At 40.3% G+C, this 20,774-nt stretch overlaps 1 protein-coding gene across 13 annotated transcripts in view; it reads left to right on the forward strand.

The window, feature by feature from the left end:
- Positions 1–20,774, forward strand: part of GTDC1 (glycosyltransferase like domain containing 1) — a 185,756-nt gene that overhangs the window by 56,986 nt on the left and 107,996 nt on the right. For 11 of the 13 annotated variants that reach the window (XR_005105671.1, XR_005105672.1, XM_037396858.1 and 8 more), the window contains one exon: positions 3,675–3,885. Coding sequence is in view for 9 of the 13 variants with exons in the window: in XM_037396858.1 (XP_037252755.1) it covers positions 3,704–3,885 (182 nt within the window). In the remaining 4 variants the exon portion in view is untranslated. Of the gene's footprint in view, positions 1–3,674; positions 3,886–20,774 lie in introns of those variants that run through there. The other 2 variants (XM_037396867.1, XM_037396868.1) reach the window with 2 other exon arrangements.

Genomic DNA, 20,774 nt, shown 5'->3' on the forward strand with positions numbered 1-20,774 from the left:
GGCCGGGTGGCAGAGCTGCAGCAAATGACACAAGTCCTGGCTGAGTGCCACCGGCTGAACGCGGGCTTTGAGACAGCACCCGATTACCTACCTAAAACATCGCGGTATTTGGATATACCTCTGTATTAGTCACATTGGTTTTGCCACTGTTACCATGTGGAAGGATTTTCTTATTTCGGACGGTCTCTTCTGCACGTGTCCCCGACGGCTGTGCTGCTGTATGTGGCACAGGCAGCGTAAGAGGCGCTGGGAGCCCAGGGTGCCGTGGCCCCGCAGCTGGGGCTGAGCTGCTGGAGGAACACCCAGGATTGCTGGCTCCAGAGAGGAAGCGCTGGAATGAGCGAGGGGAAGCAGTTCTGTTTTTCTAATATTTGTTGTTTTCTTTGAAATGGGGAAAAGAATACCTGGAGTGATTTATATTTAATTGAGGATTGCATTCCATCAGATACGGTGAATGTTCTCAGGCCATTTATCAGCTGTGTCTTTTCAAGACCTCTGAGGAGTATATGGTACTTATTTACCTTAACTTGGCTAGGTCAAGGGAAATAAAGCAAAAATAATAGATGTTATTTTTGTATGTGAACAAAACTGGAAGTCATGTGGGTGAAATATGAGGTAAATGACTGTCCTACCTCCTTCTGTGCCTTTTTAAATAGAAGAAATTATTAGTTAAAATGTAATATAATTTCCTTTGCATTATCAGTGTATCTTTTAAAATGGGATTTATATACTTTTTCATCGCTCCAGCTTAGTCAACCCCTGAAGCTGACGTGACGTGTATTGTGCTGCCATTATTCTGTAGTAGCTTCATATTTAGGTAGCATCTTGTGTAAGAAAACAAAAAAATCCCACCCCAAAACCCCACAACAACAAGAACCTAAACCAACGCCAAACAAACAAGCAAAACAAGCCAAACGGGGAAAAAATGTGCCCTACACATTTTTTTTTTTCTCAATTGAATTTGATGTATATTGCTGGTAATGTATATGGCTCATTCGCCACTAGAATCCTGCAAGGGCTAGTGAGGATTGTAGTGAGCGGTGCTTAATTTTTTTTTTTTTTTTTTTTTGGGGGGGGGGGGGGGGCGAGAGTTTTGTAAGAAAGCCTTTCAGCTTCAGATCTTCTCTGAAAAATGTGTCACTGCTGACTGTCACCCTCACATGCTGCTGCTGTGGGGTCTATGAGTGTTACTGTGAAGAATGACATAGCAAAAGCCATCTAACACCCGCTCCACCAGGCATCCGCAGTTGCAACCCAGCTTCCCAGTGTAAATAGCCAAAAGGAGTTTATTGTATGGCGATGTTTGTGCTGTATTTGCATAACGTGTTTTTTATTGATCAGTCTAAAGGTAGGATAAATGCAGAATAACCTAGATGTCAGGGACATCTTTAAGCAAGAAGGAAACCTGAGAACTGAAAAAGCCTCTTACCGTCAGTGTGTACAGTCATTCTCTGTCCCCGTACAGGGCATGCAGTGACAAGTGTTGCAAAATAGAACCACAGCACGTTGTTGATTCAGCTAAACCTGGCGATAAAACTGGTTTCAGAACTAGCCTGATGAAGTACAATTTGATCAGATATTTCATGAACAAATTACTGTATTACTGATACTGCTAATGAATTGTAAATTCACGGCAGCTCGTTCTCCCTGAGCGACTGATTCAGTGGCTTTTACCAACTTTTCACATACCCCTCTTTTTTAGGGGCTGAATTTGCAAAATGCTTCCCTCTAGTCCTTTGAGTTAATTTTTTGGTGACATTTGATGACAAGCGTAGCATGATTAATTACAAATTGTTCTTTAGGTGAATAGTGCAGATTCTAAAACACAGCTTGTGTTTTTATAGCAGTTATTACTCTGCAGGCTCCAAAAGGTCTTTGGAGTAGAGAGGATGATTTCGGTTGCATCATTGTAAATTCAGAAAACGTCAGTGATCTCAAAAGTGTGATATTTGAAATTAGGTCAGTGGAAAAGAGATCAGAATCTGCTTTGCTACCTGAAAAAAGAAGCAAGGTCCAAAATGGAGCGAAGTCTCTGCTTCCAGAAGCCCATCATTCTCAGTTTTGAAAGGAACGTGTATGTCCAAAAAAAATAATTCATTTGAAACAGTATGGGGGAGTAAATAATAAAGCAAATTATAACCTGGATCCAGGCTGGGTTATGGCAAGAAAGTCAGAGCACGGAATACTTGTTCTTTGGCTGATTGTTCTGTAACAACCCGGGAGATCTGTATCACCGTTTCCTCTGGCACTGTGACGGGCCAATGTCTCAAAGCTATCTAGAGGTTTCTTATATTTTTGTCTCCCAGTTAAATTTATTTAGTGTTTGGATTTTTGTTGCTGGATAGTTAATCTTTTGATAGCTACAGTGTGCTTGTAAGTTGGTTGGTTGTTCTCTTTTTTGTGGTTTCCCCTACCCTCTTGATTGCAGAATACATAGTTTTCTTAACCTGAACATAAGTTTAACTAAATTCCAAAGTTGAGATGATGGTGGAGATTTTTCTGGAGAGTATGTAGTTCTCTGAATTCTCACTTCTTGTCACCAGAGGCTTTGAGAAGGTAAGGATTACAGTCTGGAACCACTAGAAATTACAGATCAGGAAATGGATGTACGGTCTTGTGATATACAGCATCGAACACGAAGCCTGAGCAAATAAGTTTAACCAAGAGCTCTCCCTTGGTAGGGTGTGTTGAGAAGAAACCATCAGAGAGGCAGCCATGGATGGCGAAGACCTTTCAGGGGTTTTTTTTCAGCTTTTGTATGCGATGGTTTTGCTCGAAGCATCTGAAAAGCAGCTTTTCAGTACCCCAAGTCTGTGACTCATGAAAGAGATGAGCAATAGTCACAGGGTTTTTGTCTTTTCCTTTGCTTTGGGCAGCGCATTTTGCATCCTGTTTGTGAGCAGCTCTGTGGCTTCTCATCTGAGAGCCTCCTTAAGCCTGTGATGCTGTTCTCTTCCAGCCATTTCGGAGTACTCCAAAACAAAAACCCCTGAAACCTTGCACACCCCCCCAGAAAAAAAAAAACCCAAAGAAACAAAAAACCCTGATGTGATGTACACCTCTGGTAGGGTCTGAGCATGTTGCTTGGGTGGTTATCCCCGCTCCCAGTGATGCAGGGGAGAGTCCCCGGGGGATGCTCAGACTGCATCTCCCAAGGCTGCTCCACGCATCTGGCTTTAAGTCACTTGCCCAAATTACCATTATTAGCAACTACTGGGGCTGAAGGCTGTTTGCATTGTTCTTGAGCTTTATCTACTGTCAGGAAGAGGAGGGAAACCTATGTAAAAATGAATAAACTACTTCCTGACCTATAGAAGGATTGTTTGTATTTGAGCGTGTAAAGTAAAGCTGCTTTTCAGTATCTGATTGAAAACAAAACAATAAATTCAAAATACAGTATTTTTACTCCTGCACGTTTTGATTCATTTAAAAATTACAAATGGTATCTTTTAATGGTTGAAACTAATAGGTGTGATAATTTTGTCATCATAATTGCTAACTAGCCTTTGCTGAAATAAACTCATTATATTAATGTGAAGGATTAATTTCACAGGAAAGATGAAGACACTGTAAGGCCTTGCAATATGTTTCTGCTGTTTCCAATATAATTTTCTTAAATAAGAAAAATAAGATGTATTACTAAAGTGAAATATTTCTCTGTTGTCATTTTTCAGAATCCAGACTGTTCTGAAGTGCTTGGAAAATGAGTGTTCTTCTCATTGAAGCCTTTCACGGTGGTTCCCACAAACAGCTGATGGATCTTCTCCAGGAAGAGCTACAAGATGACTGTGTCCTCTATACGCTGCCTGCCAAGAAGTGGCACTGGAAGGCACGGACTGCTGCTCTGTATTTCATGCAAACAGTGCCAGCAAGTGCTAATTACAGGTAACCCAGGAACTGAATCATTTCTGAGCTCGAATTAGAGGGGCCTTCAACCAGGTCTCCTGCGGTGAGTGCGTGGTTATGCGCACGCACATGTGTGTGTGTGTGCAGGCAGATGGAGACTTTCAGTGGAAAATGTGAGTTTTCCATCTTGCATGGACTTTTTGGGGTATAACTGGGAAACGACTGCCATGTTTTAGGGTTTCCTGCACTATTTTGTCTTGCATCGCTAGTCCTTGAGAGTCTCTCGGTGCAAGAGTATGGATACCTGTTTACATATACATGTATATGTACAACTTAATTTAAAATTATCAAGTGAGTTCAGTAACACTGAAAGGTTTGAACTGTGCTTCACAGCTTAGGCTGAAAGATGGCACAGATGTGAACACTGCAAGCTTCCTCGCTTGCCCTCAGATGTATCTATTAGCAAGTCTGATTTATCAGCGTGCTGCTCAGGCTGACCTGGAGGATTAAGGGAGCAGTTTTATCTTAATGATGGTCCAGTTCTGTAATGTGCCAGCAACTGTGGATGTTGGATGTCAATTATGCATTTATGTAAGTGGCAAATTTCTATCAGCTAGAACCTGGACTGATAAAAACAGACTATTTAGGTCATCAGATAGCTATCATGTAGTGCGAATCAGTCACTCTAGAACGAGCTGTCTTTAAACCCAGCGATTTTGCTTGGCCTACCTGATCGGTTGAGATGTGGTAAGATGATTGCCTTCAGCAGTGGCATGCCGCGCTGCACGGCACGGGAACGAGCACTTGGTTGACTTTGCGCCTTCATGGAGAGGGACTGTTTGTGCCAGGGGATGTTTTAGCACCAGCAGCTGCTTTTCAGCGGCAGAATGAATTTCAGTAGGAGTCTGAGCACACCTAAATGATGTGCTTAACTACTAGTTACAGTTCACATTGGGGTCTGGTGTTTGTTACTGGGAGCAAGTAGACCTAGTCGGCTGGGGAAGGGATATGATTTTTTTGAGAGTAGATCTTGTGCTGTAGAAGGCTGCATTTGAACAGCCGATGCAATGTCTAATCTGTTTTGGAATGCATGCTATATAAATGTACACCTTTTCTGTGCCTGCTTCTGGTTTGCGTTTAAAATAAGCTCCCATCCCAAGCCAAATGTTAAAATTAATTTTCCCCAGTTTGTCTTGTGCAAGGCTTTTAGTGTTGGTTTCCTATTGCTTTCCTTTTGCAACAATTTTGTTTTGGAGGAGTGTATATGACAAACTGTTATGTAAATTTGTCTTGTATCACTACCACATCCTCCAACGCATCGCAATGTTATCTGTGTTCCTTCAAGGTCAGCAGCCCAAGCTGTCCAGCACTAACTGTATTAAACTAATCAGACATCACTCATAGACATACACTTCATTAGTTTAACTTACAGTTACATTGACCTAAGATAACTTAACTCCAGTTTGTCAAGTAACCCACATCTTGGGGGAAGGGGGAGGGAATTGATGGCAAAAAAAGCCCCCCAAATCCCACAGGAAAAACAACCATCCAACAAAAAAAACCCTCAACCCAGCAGCCTGAAAACTCACTTGAAGTGAATAAACTTGCAATCTGTCATAGACTTATGTGCAAATATAACCTTTACTGACAGCAAATAAATCTGGTCTAACCAATAGAGCATCTTAGAGAGGAAAGCTTTTCCTTTGCTGTGAGTTTGATCAGACAGAATCACATAGTCAAAGTTGACAAAGATGCGATGTTATAAAAAGAGTATGTACCTTGTCCTCGCAGGCAGGATAAAATATTAGGAGCAAGGGCCGATGTGACTGGTGAGAGGAAAACTGATTAGAGGTACCTTCTGCTTTACTTGCACATTTTTAATGTTTGTTTTGTAATTGAATGTTTCAAATATTTTATTAAATTGAAAGTATAAGTGCATCAGACTACAACCTAATAAAGCTGACTACTCTCTCCTGATAGAAAAAAACATTGATTAAAATTAACATTCATTCTTTTATTTCCAGCTTGCTAGTAACCACTAAAGACCTGTTTCCGAGGTAGTAGTTTATTAAGACAAAATCCTCATTGTAAACTGGCAGGAGTGTGTGTTTGAATTACACATTTAAATATTTCAACTTTCTCGTGGGTTCATGGGAAATACAAGATTTGCATTATTTATAATATTGACATTATTCGTAGAATTAAAATTTTCTTTTGCCAATGATTTTCATAAATGTGATGTTTCATGAATATGTTTCTATCTGTGCGCTTAGTAATACAGAAAGGTCACAAATATTTCAAGTGTGAGCACTGTTGGTAACGGAGCTACGTTACGAAATTTTAGTATCAAACTGTACTTTATTTCAACATGCTGGTATGTATGAGAAATACTACTGATGCTAATAAGTCTGGTATTGCCGTACATCTGTACAGCAGTAGTATACATATGTTTTAAAAGTTCTGCAATACGTAAAAGCTGATTATAGGAAGGAAGGAGGTTTGTTGGTTTTCAGGTGATGTTCAGTGACTTAAGGAATGGTCTTTAAATAGTGCTTTTGAAGCAGAGCATACAATGCAGAATCACAGATGTTAAATTCAAATACTCTGTAGTGACCAGACAGTTTATGTGAAATTGCAAATACTTTTATCGAAGAACAGACGTGTACTCTCCTGAGTAAGAATTAAAGCTGAATTGGTAACGAGCCATGCATCTAACGTTACTTTTGTGAACCGTGCAGCCGGTATCTTGGCATGCCATAAAATGGTGTTCCTGTGCAAGAACGAGGAGATCTATCCAGAACTGTCACAGGGAGATGTCCTCACCCTTCCAGGAGAACACACGTGGCTATTATGGAAGGTATCGGACGCTTAGCATTTTATCTGCAATGCTGCACAGATTTATATTAGTGCCCTGATGCAAAGGCTGTGCTGTATTTCTCTAGAAAAATGTTGGCTTTTCTGTTTTCGTGGCTTCATTGTGCAGCGTGTCGTTAACCCAGCTCACGTCTTCATTCATCTCCTTAAAGGAGGACAGGAGCCCTGATGAATGGGGAAGATCAGGCACGCAGCGAGTCCCTCCAACTTGGAAGGCCATAAGGAGAGTTTTTAAAGGTGGCTCCCTTGGCTAGTAAACTTGAAATGGTTTAATGTATTGATGTACAGCAGGCACAGAACGGAGTGATTTTAAGAACTTCCTTAATTGCTATACAGAGACTCACATGATTTTTCCTTAATTGGAAGGGAAAGGTGTCTGCCTGGACCTTGCCTTAGTACAGGGGCTTTCATCCTGGCGCTGGCAATTTCCAAATCACAGCATTTGAAATGCACGGGGAAAGGGCAGAACTAGCCTGCTTTCTCTAGACAAGATGTTCAACAATTACAGAGTTTTGCTAGGGGTCAGAGGAATATTATCATCTTCATTCTGTAAATTAGGAAGGTCCAGCGGAGAGCTGTGACCTCCTCGGGCTGCTGGCAGTCTGCTGGGCTGCTGCGCTGTCTGCTTTGTCTCCCAACTTGCTTCAGACAGCTTAAACTCTTTGATAAATGTAGATGTCTGTTCTTCTCTAAAGTTGTTTTCCATAGCACATAGTGGCTGTTCAGTAATTCCAGAAAGCACGTAACAAAAAAATTGTGTAGCCTTTTTTGTTTGTTTGTTCTTATTTCAAGGAAAGTTCTCAAATTGGAAAATACTGTTGCACGATTTAACGGAGGGGAAAAAAGAAGGAGGTTTCTTTTCTTTTTTTTTTTTTTTTCTAATTCTATTCTTTATTACCATGAACAATCTTTTAAATTTCAAATAATAAAACAGTTGATATGACACACTGGACGAAAGCATTTTATGTTTTAGGGGCTATCCCCTGCAGAAAGTAATTCAAAAGCAAAAAAGTTAGTAATGTAAGACATAGGTCTGCAAAACTGAGAGGCTAAATGCAGCGTACCTTCCAGTTTGTTTTAATAGCACTGTTAGATTATTTTAAATATACATATATATATATAAATATTATGTGTAACATTCAGTATTGCCCCCCAGGTAGCTGTTCATATGAATAAAGATTTTATTTGTAACAGACTCTAGCCCTGAAATACCCCTAGGGTAAATGTTAGCATATATATACCCCTTGATATTTGACAGCTATATTTTAAAGACAAACTCTGTGCTTTTTACATTTTACAAAAGAGAAAACAAATCATTCTTTTTAGAGCTCTGTTAATTGAAAAAAAAACACCTGGAGTGTGTGTGATGTTCGGCAACGTATAGTATATTCCAACAGAATGTAACGTAGATGGGAGATTTTTCTTATTTAAGTAACCTGTTAAGATTTAGGATTTTTTCATTCTGTTCTATAAGGAGAAAATGTGTTATAAAATGAATTCTGTACTAACTGATGGACTGGTGTTGCCTAAATGTCCTTTTAGAAGCAGTGATCCTGTAGATTTTTATTCCAGTGAGTAGTTCAGTCCCACTGAAAACAGAACACAGCTTGCATGTGAGAGCATTTGCGAGCTGGAGTACTTACTGTTTTCTAGATACTTTCTTTTCAAAAAAATACCTGCAGATAATATGTCCTGGATAATATGATGTTTGAAGATGCAAATTGAAGCCAAGCAGGGCAAATTTCAGCCATTTCATTAAAGCTGAATACATCGATGCCCACTTGTGCTGGAAACATTTCTGTCTTTTTACATCTTTGTCAAACACTGGAAGGGCATCTTCATATAATCTTAGTAGGAAGTGGAATAATTTTTCCTGCATTAGGGGCCTCCCTAGCATTTGACTTGGATAACACTCAGGTAAGAAATAAGTAACTGTACTTGTGAGTTAAATAGAAGATAACCGTGTACCTGCAAATTAAAAAAAAAAAAAAATATATTCACCTGATACTATTTTTTGGGTCATATTTTATGGTGTTTCCCTCTGTATATAGGTGAATAAATGAGATTCAATTTTTATGGTATCTACCACCAAAATTGTGTATTTTGGTCTTATTGTTACATTTGAAGATGGGACGTGGCTCACTTTTTTGGAATTACGGAATAATTTGCTGCCTGGAGCTGCTGTTAGTTTCACGCCATTTCTTTGTTGCTCAGTGTAAAGCGTTTGTGTTTTAGCTGCGGGTTTTTGTTAGATGCAGTGGAACGTGCTCCTAGAAGGTAGGCTGGTGAGTTGGCCTTCGTAGTTCGATCAGTTGATGTAAAGGCATGATGAAATAAGGTGGCTACATGTAATAGTCAGTATCCCCTAAATTTAGACATGGTTCAGGTCTCATCTTTGATTGAATATACCATGGGGGTGTAACTGACTCTAGCCTCCCTGCTGGATGCAAATAACAATATTCTTTACCTTGCTGTAGTGATGCCCAAAGAAGGGTACAGGAGACCCCGCTTAGCCCTGTGCTCCTTCTTTACGATCCCTAGCTAAGCGAAGGGTCATTACTTCTTTAATTTCATTAGCGCTAAATTTTGCATGCATTTTTTTTAATTTCATTTTATTTTAAATGAATCAGTTGAGTTCACCAAGGTTAGTTCACACGGGCTTGTGCAAACGCGTACATGTTCATCCTGCCTACGCTTTGAACTAGCTGGTTGGGAGCTCGCGGCGCGCTGGGGGCCAGATGGCCGTCCTAGCACCATGTCGAGCCTAAACCAATAAACCCTACCGAGATACGAGACGCAGGCACCATGTACTGAGCTAAAACAACTTTGTGACTTCTGACCAGAGCTGGCTGGTGTCCAGCCAGCTTAGAGTGTAAGCAAAGAGAATATACGTCCATATGGAACGGCACGAAGCTCCACCACTTATCACAGCTGATGCCCTCCACTTCTGTAGCCCTGGATAATGGAGGGTGTCCCAGCCTGAGTAACGGGTGTGAAATTCTCTCTCAGGAGGGAGAACTGGGAGGCCATCTGATCTGGGAGTACGTAACATGGGAATGTACGCGTAAAACTGGCATTTGTGTGATTTAGATTAATATCACCCAAAATCTGTTCTGGAAGCTTCTTCTGAAAACGTTACTGCTCAAAGTAAGCTTCTGAAGAAAAGCGTGTAGCAGAACGTATTTGCGAACGCTTTTTGTCAGAACACTTAATGTAAAGAGATGCTTTGTTGAAGTTATCAGAAGAAAAAGGTTGAAATTCTGTAGTGGATTTATTTTATTTTTTAATTGGGTAGATGGTGTTAATAAAAGTAAGTAATCAGTAAAAAAAAAAAAAGTAAAAAAATCCAGTTAAAAAATGAAGTAATCCACTAAAAAAATAGGTAAGGTCTAAGGGCAAAATCATTTCCTATTGAGGATAACGGCACTGCTGTGGTTTCTTCGCTCACAATTAGACCGCTGAAATTTACTTTTTGGCATGATGGAGAGAGACTGCCTGCAAGTTTTCATGCAGCCAGTGAAGGAGGTGGGATCTCCTTTGTCAGGCAGATTAATTACCTTGCTGCTGCGCGCGGAGGGGCCAGGAGCAGTGTTCTGGTGCGCATGGTCCTTGGGCAGTACGGTGCTTTAAAAGCAAATGTTTTTATACTTGGATCCGGCTGCTTAAGTTCCTGGGAGCTGGGGAATCCAATATCAAGAAAAAAAAATAATCTTTTAAGAAACAGGACAAATAATTTCCTAAGTAAACTACCTGGAATTTATTCAGGCAGACAGCAATGTGATCTTAAACATTCACTTTGCATTAATCAACTTTGCCTCAGATAAAATGCTGGCAGATGGTAGCTATTCCTTTTAAAAGTGACAGGTTTTCTTTACATTTTTGTGTGGAAACCCCCACATGCACTCTTCCCTCCAAAAACTTTAGTTGTTTAATTTGTTTATTTAATTCAGTCCTGTTATTAGGCAATTTCACAATTTGGATAGTTAAATGAGGTTTTAAATGAATTTAAATGCAAGTCCCTTCCTTTGAAGTCAGTGGAATTGTATATACTTTCTCAAATTTGGCAGAAGGAAGATGGGGATGATGAACACAATGAAGGAGAGGTGCAGGACCGGGAAGGACGCTGGTTGGGACTGCTGGGTGATCTATAGAAAGTGCTAATGTGAAATGGCAGTTGTCTGTTTGATGTGTAAAAGATTTGCTGAAATTCCAGAAAAATATTCTGATGAGACACGGAAAGAACAATCTGTTTTTTCAAACCCTTGCATGCGTTTTTCTTTATGTTCTCGAATGCTGGGTGAAATCCTTATTTTTCTTTCTAAAATGAATTTTATGAATCACCTGGAGAATTGATATTTACATTGCTGGCAGTAAAAAGTAATGAAATTGTGCATTATGATTCCGTATTTCTACACTTAGGATTTTAATGAGTATTTTATCTATCCCTTTAAATGGTTGCTGTGTATATATTTTATTTCTAGATTAGTTATGGATTACATTTCTATTTTCAAATCACAAACATACACAGTACTATGTTATAAAGAATACGATAGTTTCTACAATTCGTTCTCGTTCTAGTCCATAGCACTAAATTGGTCTTCTAAAGGGACAGAAACAAAGCTTTTGGTTTGCATGTAATGAAGAGGAAAAATTGTTGTGGTTTTTTTTTTTTCTGTGCTGCTTTTTTCCAAATCTCAAATCCCTTTTTTTTCCCCACCTAAGAAGTAAATAATACACATTTTATCAGATACTTGGCTTGCACAGGATTTGAATTTATAGGTTTGTATTCCAGTGTCATAAATAACTAGCTTTCTTAATGAGTACTCACAGCTTGGCTTGGTTTTGTGAATTGATACATAACGAAAAGAAATTTTATGTTATTCAAACTGTTTGTAGCTAAATGGGTTTGGGAGAAGACCTGCCTAAACGCTGCCACTGCCCCTGCCCGCTCCTGTCTGACCCAAATACACTGAAGTTTGAAGGTCTTGGTTCAGGCAGCTGGGAACACCTCAGGTGCTAGAAGACAACAGACGGAGAATTCTGTTGACTGCTGTCAGCCCGCCTGGTCTGCGTTGACTGCCCTAACCGCTGGGTAGGGGCTTTCTCTGACGTGTGCAGGTGGTACGGGTGGGGAGTTCAAGCAGTACAGCGGCTTTTTGACGCCAGCTGTGTGGGCTGTTAGCATCTGCTGTGGGTGCCTGTTGAATTTCAGCGTGGATTTTTGAAGGCACTGACCAGGTCCGTGGTTGCTCCAGAAAATGTGCCCAAAGGTATTTTCTGGTTTTATCTCCTTGATTCCTCTGGGATTACAACTGTATATGGATTTATACTGGGCACGTGACCCTGTGGGCAGGTGGTGCCTGTTGACAAGCAGCACAGCTTGATAGGGTTGTGGAGAGGTGGCAGAGTTAAGTGGTGCTCCCAGTCCAACGTCCACACAGCACGTTATTTCAGGGGTTTTTACTTCAAACTAGCATAGCCTGGTTCTTATGGCCTGGATGCCTGTAAGACGAGGCTGGAGTCCAGTAAATGCTCTCCAGGAGCATCACCACCTGGTGTGGTTTCATCTAAAGCTCCAGCTCATAACCTTGGAGACCACTGGTGTGAGCTGAGGCATGTGGTGTGAGATGGATGCTTGCTTCGTAAATGCTCTTTGGTGTCAAACTGAGCTGCTAATCTAAATGGACGCGTAAAATACTTTGGGTTTGTGCATTGTGATGTAGTTTGTTCCCTAAACATGCGACATATACCTAGGCTGTAGTTTGATTACAATCTATATGCCAGTTTACGGTGTGAACGGAATATGTCTAATTTAAGATGGACTTCTGACTCCCTCAAACCACAGTTTGATCATGTATTTCTTCCTCCTCTTCCCCATTACATTCACTCAGCCCATGGTACTTGGGAATGATACCTGTTACTGGTATGCTTTGAATCGTTATGATGATTAATTTACCCTCCCTTCAAAAAAAGAAATTGAGAATCTGTGTAAATTATGTCTATTCATTTGAATATCTTTGACAAATACAAAGCAATCAAAAGGCTTTTTTTTGTCCATCATTCTATAACGATTTTTGCAATCCCCTTATTCCCTTCAACAATATTTTCCCTTCCTTGCCTCTGTCCTTTGTCCCTGTCTTTTCCTCCCTTCCTCCTGCACATATACTCTGATGGTCCAGTGGACACAGTCATTTTAAAGAATGCTTTCTGTTTCAGAGCATTTTTTTTTATTGTTTATCTTTATAACCTTGCCTACTTGTTCATTATTTTTCGTTTTAGGTCTCCTTAATTTCCATTTTACTTGTTGCACACTGGAGCTTATATGTCAGTCTAATAGCAACCTGAAAAAAGAACGAGGGAAACAGCAGTGGACACAACATCAAAAGCATAGAAGCGATTTCATTTTTGCAGAAGACTGGAAGAATTTATACCTGTTAACAATATTATTTCTAATAATTATGAGGAAAGATGTATCTAGAGCGGCCCTGATGTAAAGCTGGTGTGAGAAAAACCTGTGTAACTACTTAAATTTTTCAATGATTTATCAAATGGTTTTAAAAAAGGTATGGACTGTTACAGATAAAACACTAGAAAATTTATTTCAGATTTTTGTTGCAGTTAATTACTATTCCTACTATGAATTATGTTAACTTGTGTTTTCTTTAAGACTGATAATATTTTTTAACATGGCATATTTTGCATGTAATGAAGATGTGTGTCTGTTTAGAATATGGAAAAATCTTTATGGAATTAAGTATTATGTAATATGAAGAAATTTTTGAACACCTTTCATACTATGTATATTATATATGGAAGAATTAAAAAAATTGAAGAGGAGTAATTTGAGAACATCTGCAATTTTTTATTTATGTAAGAGAATATCCCATTTTTAATTAAAGATGGAATTTAAGAATGATAAATGGGACCATTATCTAGTAGCAGTTAGTTTGCAGGCATTTTTTTCCTACTGTTCTGCAGATTGCTGAGGTTTGTTAGTGCCTTTGGCTTTTGTGAGCAAAATGCATTTCCTACTTGTGACAGAATAGTTGTAACTCGCTAAACATGGGACAGTTACCATGCATAGCGACATCTCTATGTTTAAACCCTAAGGAATAGAATTATTTTGAATTATTTTTATGCAGAAATTTCCTGGTAATCAATTTTATTAGAAACATAACAGCTCAAAATTTTATATGCCAAATGAATTTGTAGAAATAATGCTGAAGATAGTAAAGCTGTGCAAGAACAGGAGATGAATTTCAAGGGGAATTGTAACAAAGGAGTTATCTTTTATTTTATTTTTTAGAGTGAAATGAATCCTAAATTAACTTAGAAGATTTTTCTTTTGCTATAGGTGTACTGTAATAAATTGTAGATGAGCCAAAATTAGATGTTATTTCTGAGAGAAGTACTGAAGTGCCCTACATGATGGTGTTTACAGTGCGAGGCATAGCTTCTGCCTGCCTTGTAGCCATTGACAAAAAAAGGAATGTGTGTTTCTAGCCTGTTTTCCTTCAAGGATGCTCTGTTCATCTTGACGCAGGCTTGGGCTCGTGTTGGGTGGGGGTGGATGGAGGGCCATGAAGGCTTTGACTGGATGGGTTGCAGGGGTTTGCTGCGAACAACCTATTTTGTCATATTTGGCAAGTTTTTGAAGTTTTTTGTTTTTTAGTAGTAGACTGACCTTTTTGTTGTTTATTCGTGTTTGAACTTTGGCCCTTAGATTACCTCTTTCTGCTTTCTTCATTGTAAAGTTGGTTCTGAATTATTGTTCCATCTGAGTCTTAGCTGTGCGCTATCAAATTGGGTGGAAAAAGAAGTTAGGTAGGTGCTTTGGGAGTAACTTGAGTTAGCCCAGCTTTGCCATCGGGTGTTACACATCTCTTGGTATCTCTGACTCTCAGTTATCCCAGGAGCAAGTAGTGACTTCATACCTCCTCTTGTATCATAGAAGACGCCTGCTGACCCTGCTGGTCTTGCCTTTTCTCTCCATTACTTTCACAAAACTCCAGGGTTCTGGGTGGGAGAGACGTTCAGCTGTCCAGAGTCAATCGACCCTTGTGTTTAATGATGGCTTTAGGTGGTGTCCTCCAGATACGAGTCAAGAGACCTGTGTGGAAGAGGACTTGGCTACAGCATCCTCAGCGCTATCTACTCTAGGCTGTTGCATTATCATCTACTCAGGGCTATACAGGTGGAGGCGGGTTTGCAGTAGTGCTCACCCCTGCGAGGTTTGGTGCCGGCCTTCCAAAGGATCTTGTAGCTCCAAGCTGACTTGGAATCGGTCTTCAGTGGGTTGTGTTGCTGTTGAAGCATTCAGGTCTGAAGTGCTTTCAACACAGATCTCGGCTCATCCCCAAGATGATGGAAGTTCTCTACGCAGAGGTGATAGGGAAGAGATTCAGAAAAGAATAGTTTCCGGAAAAGACTCTGGAAAACCAGTCTTAACTTAATTATTCAAAAGAGAGTCAGGAGTTGGAAATGATAACACCTACCATTTTTTTTCCTTTTTTTTCCTGTTTTTTTGTTTTTTGTTTTTTTTTTTACATGGAGCAGAGAACCTAGGTAATGGTCTTGCATTGAATTCATACTCCTTCTGTTGTAAATAGACTGAAAAAATATATATTTTTGCATATCAAAATAGAAAAAGGTCTAGATTTGAATATGCCATGCTATGTCATGATGAGTGGAATAGTATATGTCCAGTATTAAAAAGAAAGCATCTATACTTTTAAAGTACTAATTTCCAGTGTTAACAGTTGTACGGAAGGTCATTGACACTGGGTTGTAGGGGGGCCTCTGGGGTTCAGGCATGTTTGAAGGCAATATTTATGGTGTCTCGGTTCTTAGATTGTTTTGCACGTGGCTCTTCAGTTTTCTTAGCTATTGATTGGAAAAAAGTGAGGGATACAGTAGTTTTCCTGTGCTTTCAAGAGATGCGTCGGTGGGTGATGAGGCCGCTGCGGTGGGAGCGTGGGTGGAGCTGGTGCGTCTGAGCGAGCGGGGTGAATGAGCGGGTGACAGGGAGGGAGCGGGAGGCACTTGTGTGCTTCCTGCGATTTTAAGCGGTATTAAGGATGTTTCAGCTGTTGAGATGAAGCACGGCAGCTGCTCTGCAAACTCATAATAAAACAGGGGCCTGAATTTTCTTTATCTTGAGCATCTGCCTCTGACCACAGATGTTGCTGGGGCTCTGCGTTTCTCTTAACCGATAGCTTTGAATTACAAGATCGATGTATAGGAATAATTAGAGTTTGGTTTGGTTTATTGGATAAGATGGGATTTGGAGATAATATTGTTACCTGTTAATTGCTAGGTACACACTAAGGCTCTGAATCATGAAGAGGAAGGTACAAAAGCTGTGCACGTGAAGCAAATGCTTTGCAGTGGAGGAAAACAACTGCGCAGCCACGCTCCGGGTTCTTACAGCATCGCTGTGGTATTTGCCCTCCCATTAGCTCTTTAGCTCACTTTCCACAGTGCATTTTGGTCCTTACATATGGGGGTGTTGGGGTGTTTTTTTGTTGTGTTTTTGTTGTTGTAGTTGTAGTTGTTGTTCTGTTTTTGTTTTTTGGGGTTTTTTTCCCCCTCCCAGCACATGCTGTGGAATTTAAAACTGTAACTTTGTTAACTGTCATGTGTAATATCTTTAATTTTGCCTTTAAAATATGGAGGGGTTTGTTGTGTGAGTGGTGGCGTATTTAAGGTAGAATATTCCATGCTTCTGCAGATTGCCAGCATTACATGCCAGAGCATCCTTCTGACCATGAAGCCCAACCACGCTTGTTCTATTAGCTGTACTTCAGAAGTATTTGTTTAGTTTTTTTCCTCAGATGGATAACCAATATGGAACATTCTGTCCACAGAAGTCTTATTAAAGAGGTTAGAGCATCCTGCTAATTAGGAAAAACTAATTAGGCAGATTGTTGCGCCTGTAACCAGAAGTTTATATTTTAATGGATTTTGAAATGCGTTATACTCACTTTTGCTATTGTAGAATACTTTTTTCTTTTAAATGTCTCCAAATAGGTTTTTTTTGAGGAGATTGTGCACTCGGAATAAGAATGCAGTAATATTTTACTTTTTGAATCTCTTAAATATACAGGAGAATATATGCTGTAAAATTGGTGGAATCATTAATTCATACCAGCTTCTTACTGTGGCAGTCAAAATTGTTTTGTTACCTTCCTGTTGGTAGATTTAAAGCTTTTTAACTGCCCCATAGAGGAGTTGGATTAAATTCATATGAAGAAACATTATAATTTGTGGTTGCATTAAAATTATGCTTAGATGGTCCACAAATCTCACAAATTACTCTTTGGCTACTTTAGGCTGACCACTGTTTCAGTGAATCTTGGGAAGTTTATTGCGTTTGAAGCTGGATCTGACCCATTTGTGAGTGGTCTTGGAGTGCTGGACTCTTGATCTGGAAGCTGAAAAATAAGCCTGTTCTTAGCTGTGGGGTGACCTGCAAACAAAAGCATTGGGGTTGATTGGGTTTTCATGGTTTGCATCTTTAATTCCTGTTAGGTACAAATGAACCGGCACTGTGGCATGTCCTTGCTTTACAAGGTGTCACGTGGAAAGCAAGGGATATTTGTGGCTGGTGAGAAAAAGCCTGATTTGAGATACCCTTAAAATACATTTAAGATGGATTTCTCCTTCACTAACATCTACTTTTGAACTTTTTTTGACTTTTTCAGCTATGCCCTGTTGCTAACTTTTAATTAATCTTAACCTTTTTTTCAGGCTTGTCATTCTGCATTTTGCGAAATGTTTTGGCTTGTGCATAAGCCGTGTAGCCAGGAGCTGTGGGCAGTGACCTGCAGTCTGTCTCAGGACCATCCTCTGAGATGGAATTCAAGATACAGATGTTGAAATCTGTGAGAAGAGGTTGGCAGCCATCTGGAAGTTGGCCATCTGCTCCCTCCTGCAGAAGCAGGGAACAGTGCGTTTGGGGATCCTTTCTTGTCACAACCTGAGTCAAGACGATTCAGAATCGTGTCTGCAGCCTGATGGGCGAATATTGGGTTGCCAGGTGCTTGGCACTTGGTGGTGTAAGGGGCTAGAAAGGGGAAAGTGGAGAAATACTTCTAGAAAAGCTTTAGAAACGGGCTGTATACATGGACTTCAGCAAAGCATGAAAAGGCTTTAGATCATATAGCTACAGGTCTAGTGGAAGAAACCGTGGAGCTAAGGGAGATGCAGCTTGCTGTGTTGATAGAAAACGGACAGAATGTCCCATCAGGGCAGGAGGCTCGCTAATTATTTTGCTAACGCATCGGGAAATACGCCCAGGAGATACAGACTTGGTACTACATGAAAGGAGAACTGTGGGTGCAGGAACAGGAGGATGGAGCAGTTGGGTCTGGTCCCCACTTAAAGGAAAGCCTTCCTACTTCCACTCCAAGGAGGCTCAAAAGAAGACAAAAATACTGCAAGGATTGTTCTTTGTGGTGTCAGCCTCTGCCACCACCAGGCCTTCTATAATTGCTGGAGTGTCAGCTCTGGCTTTGGCGAGCGAGATTTGTGTGCCACAGCTGTGATGACCTGTGGATTCACACCCCTCCATGCTGCTGCAGTTTAGTCTTCAGCCTGAAATCTGGGACTATTATCAACCAGACGGGTCTAGGTAGTTAGCATGATGTCATGTCTCTTAAGCAGTTTATGGAACAGGGATGAAATTTATGGCAATAAATATTTTAGATTGTTTTTGTTTGGCTTCCTAAGGAGAAGAATTTCCTTAGGTGAGAGGTTATTTTGCAGGCGACTCCACTGTATGAGAGATCGATGGTTTCAGTACATGGGAAGCTTCTCCCCCTTCAGTGTCATAGTTTGAAATTGATACTTGCACTTAACAGCTTTACAGATTCTTGTTTAATTACTGGTCATTCTTCTGAAGTGGATGACTCATTTAGCCTTCAGCCATCGGAGGTGTTCTGGCCCTCTGTATAACTTCACATACATATTTTTGCTCCTAAGAACCACAGAAATGCCTGTGCATTTTTGCCCCTGCACGTCTCATTTCCTGGGGTAATATAGAGAAAATGGGTCTGAGAGGGGGTATGAAATGAGAAAAGGCACGTTGTGAACAAGTTTGCATTGATCCGGGTGGCTGGTGGCGCATGCTTGAACACTGCCCCTTCAGTCATCCCCTGGATGGGCATGCTTGGCACTGTCTTGTGGCCTGTGCTTAATATTAGTACTGCTATTATTAATACTGTAGTAAATTAATAAACTATTAGTCCATATTTCTCGATTGTTATTTCAGAAGTTATTTAATTCTGGTGGCAGGACAGCATGAAATTTCTGCTTCACCATGTTCCGGCATGGCAAAACTTAACGTAAAACTAGTTCTGCTTTAAGTGTCACCAGCTTTTCTGCTGGCATCCCAGGCTGTGTCCCCTTTGCTGTGACGTTGCATGTATCCTGGTAGAGACCCACTGCAGAAATACCGGCAGACAGGCCTTTCCGTGTCAAGAGATAGCACTCGGTCTTGTTGCTTTGAGATCTAAATAAATTTGTGCTGATCTCAATAAATGTGGATGTTTTGAACCTTGACTTCACAGTTGGGTGTTTTTTTCCCTGCTTTGTCAAGGAGGATGACTGTAGTTAGACCATGAGCTGATTACTGCCTGTATCAGATAATAATTTCTTAATGTGGGAGGAATATTAAGAAGAATAGATGTGAGTGGTCTTGGACAACTCTTTATGGAATGATGTTTAAGCACTGCTGTAAATAGGATGCATGTTCCCTTTCATGCTGAGTCTGATATAGCTCAGCTGTTGTGGGGTGAATATGCCAACACCCAGGACAAAAATCAAGAAGACCTTAGAAAACACTTGCAAAGCATATGGTGACTGTCTTTAAAAGTTGTCATTATGCCTGTGATTGTCACCCTTGGATTTTAGGTGGGTAGTAGCTGGAGTTTGATTAAAGAACCAGTCCTACTTCTGTCTAGATGTTTCTCTGTGAAGTACCTCTTTGTTTCCCCATGTCATGTGTTTGTCTTACGATGTGCCAGTGGCAAAGAATTCAGCGTTTGACTTAAAATGTGAAAACCTGCTGGTGTTTGAGTGTCCATGTGCCATGGCGAAGGGGCTGGCGGGAGGACGGGAGGTGGTACAGGAGGGGCGTTGGGTGGCCTGGTGGAAAGCCAGAGCATCAACGGTCAGCTAAACCGTCACTTTTCTTCAGAGAAGCCTGAATCATCATTAAGAGATGAAATGTCTCTTTTCAATGAAAAGACAGCTAATTTGATTGATGGTGGGTTTTTTCCCCACCAGTGACACTTTAAAAATAAATCAGGTTTTCTTTTGGGGGTGGCTGTTAACGTTTGTTGAAGCCTCTTCAATATGCCAAAATAGATTTTTAGTATTTGGAGTTAGCCTTCTAAGATAAGACCTTGTAAAAGTATTTTGTGTGTTTATTTTTTTGGTTGGTTGGTTTTTTTGTAAGAGGTTTTTCTGGATTATGTAACTAAAGGCAGGGTGCTGCAAGTCGAGGTTGTATTTTATGGAGTGCTCTAAAGGCATGACAGTCCAGAGGATGGTGGTTAGAGAGGTGGTAGTAGTAGGAAGGATAGTAGGAATATGTTTTTATTGGTTTTTTTTTAGGGTGATGAATTCTATTTTGTTTGTGTAATGCTTTAAAAAGCCTTAAGGTTGATCTGCAATAGTGTATTATCAAAAGTTCTGTTCTTCTCGTTTCGGTTGGTGGACTCTAGAATAGCTCTCATGTCATTCCCAGCATCTTTTCATAGGACCCCCCCCCCCCCCCCCCCCCCCGCTTAAATATTTTTAAGATGCTTTCATTATGGAAGTCCTTGAAATTAAGATTAAATTTAGCCCCCCCCCCCGATGGCATATGAATGTGCTGTTGCCTTAGTGGCTCTTCCCCATTTTGGATTATTTTCTGCCTCTGCATATTCTGTGATTTCTTGTTAAAGTGAGTGACAAGATGATGTATGACACACTTGAGATGGTATTGAGCAGAGTATAGTTGGAAAATTGCAGTGATAATTTTCTTTTTACATCTCAAACTTACATGCCAT

This window comes from Falco rusticolus, chromosome 8 (genome assembly GCF_015220075.1).
Source record: "Falco rusticolus isolate bFalRus1 chromosome 8, bFalRus1.pri, whole genome shotgun sequence".
Taxonomy (NCBI): domain Eukaryota; kingdom Metazoa; phylum Chordata; class Aves; order Falconiformes; family Falconidae; genus Falco; species Falco rusticolus.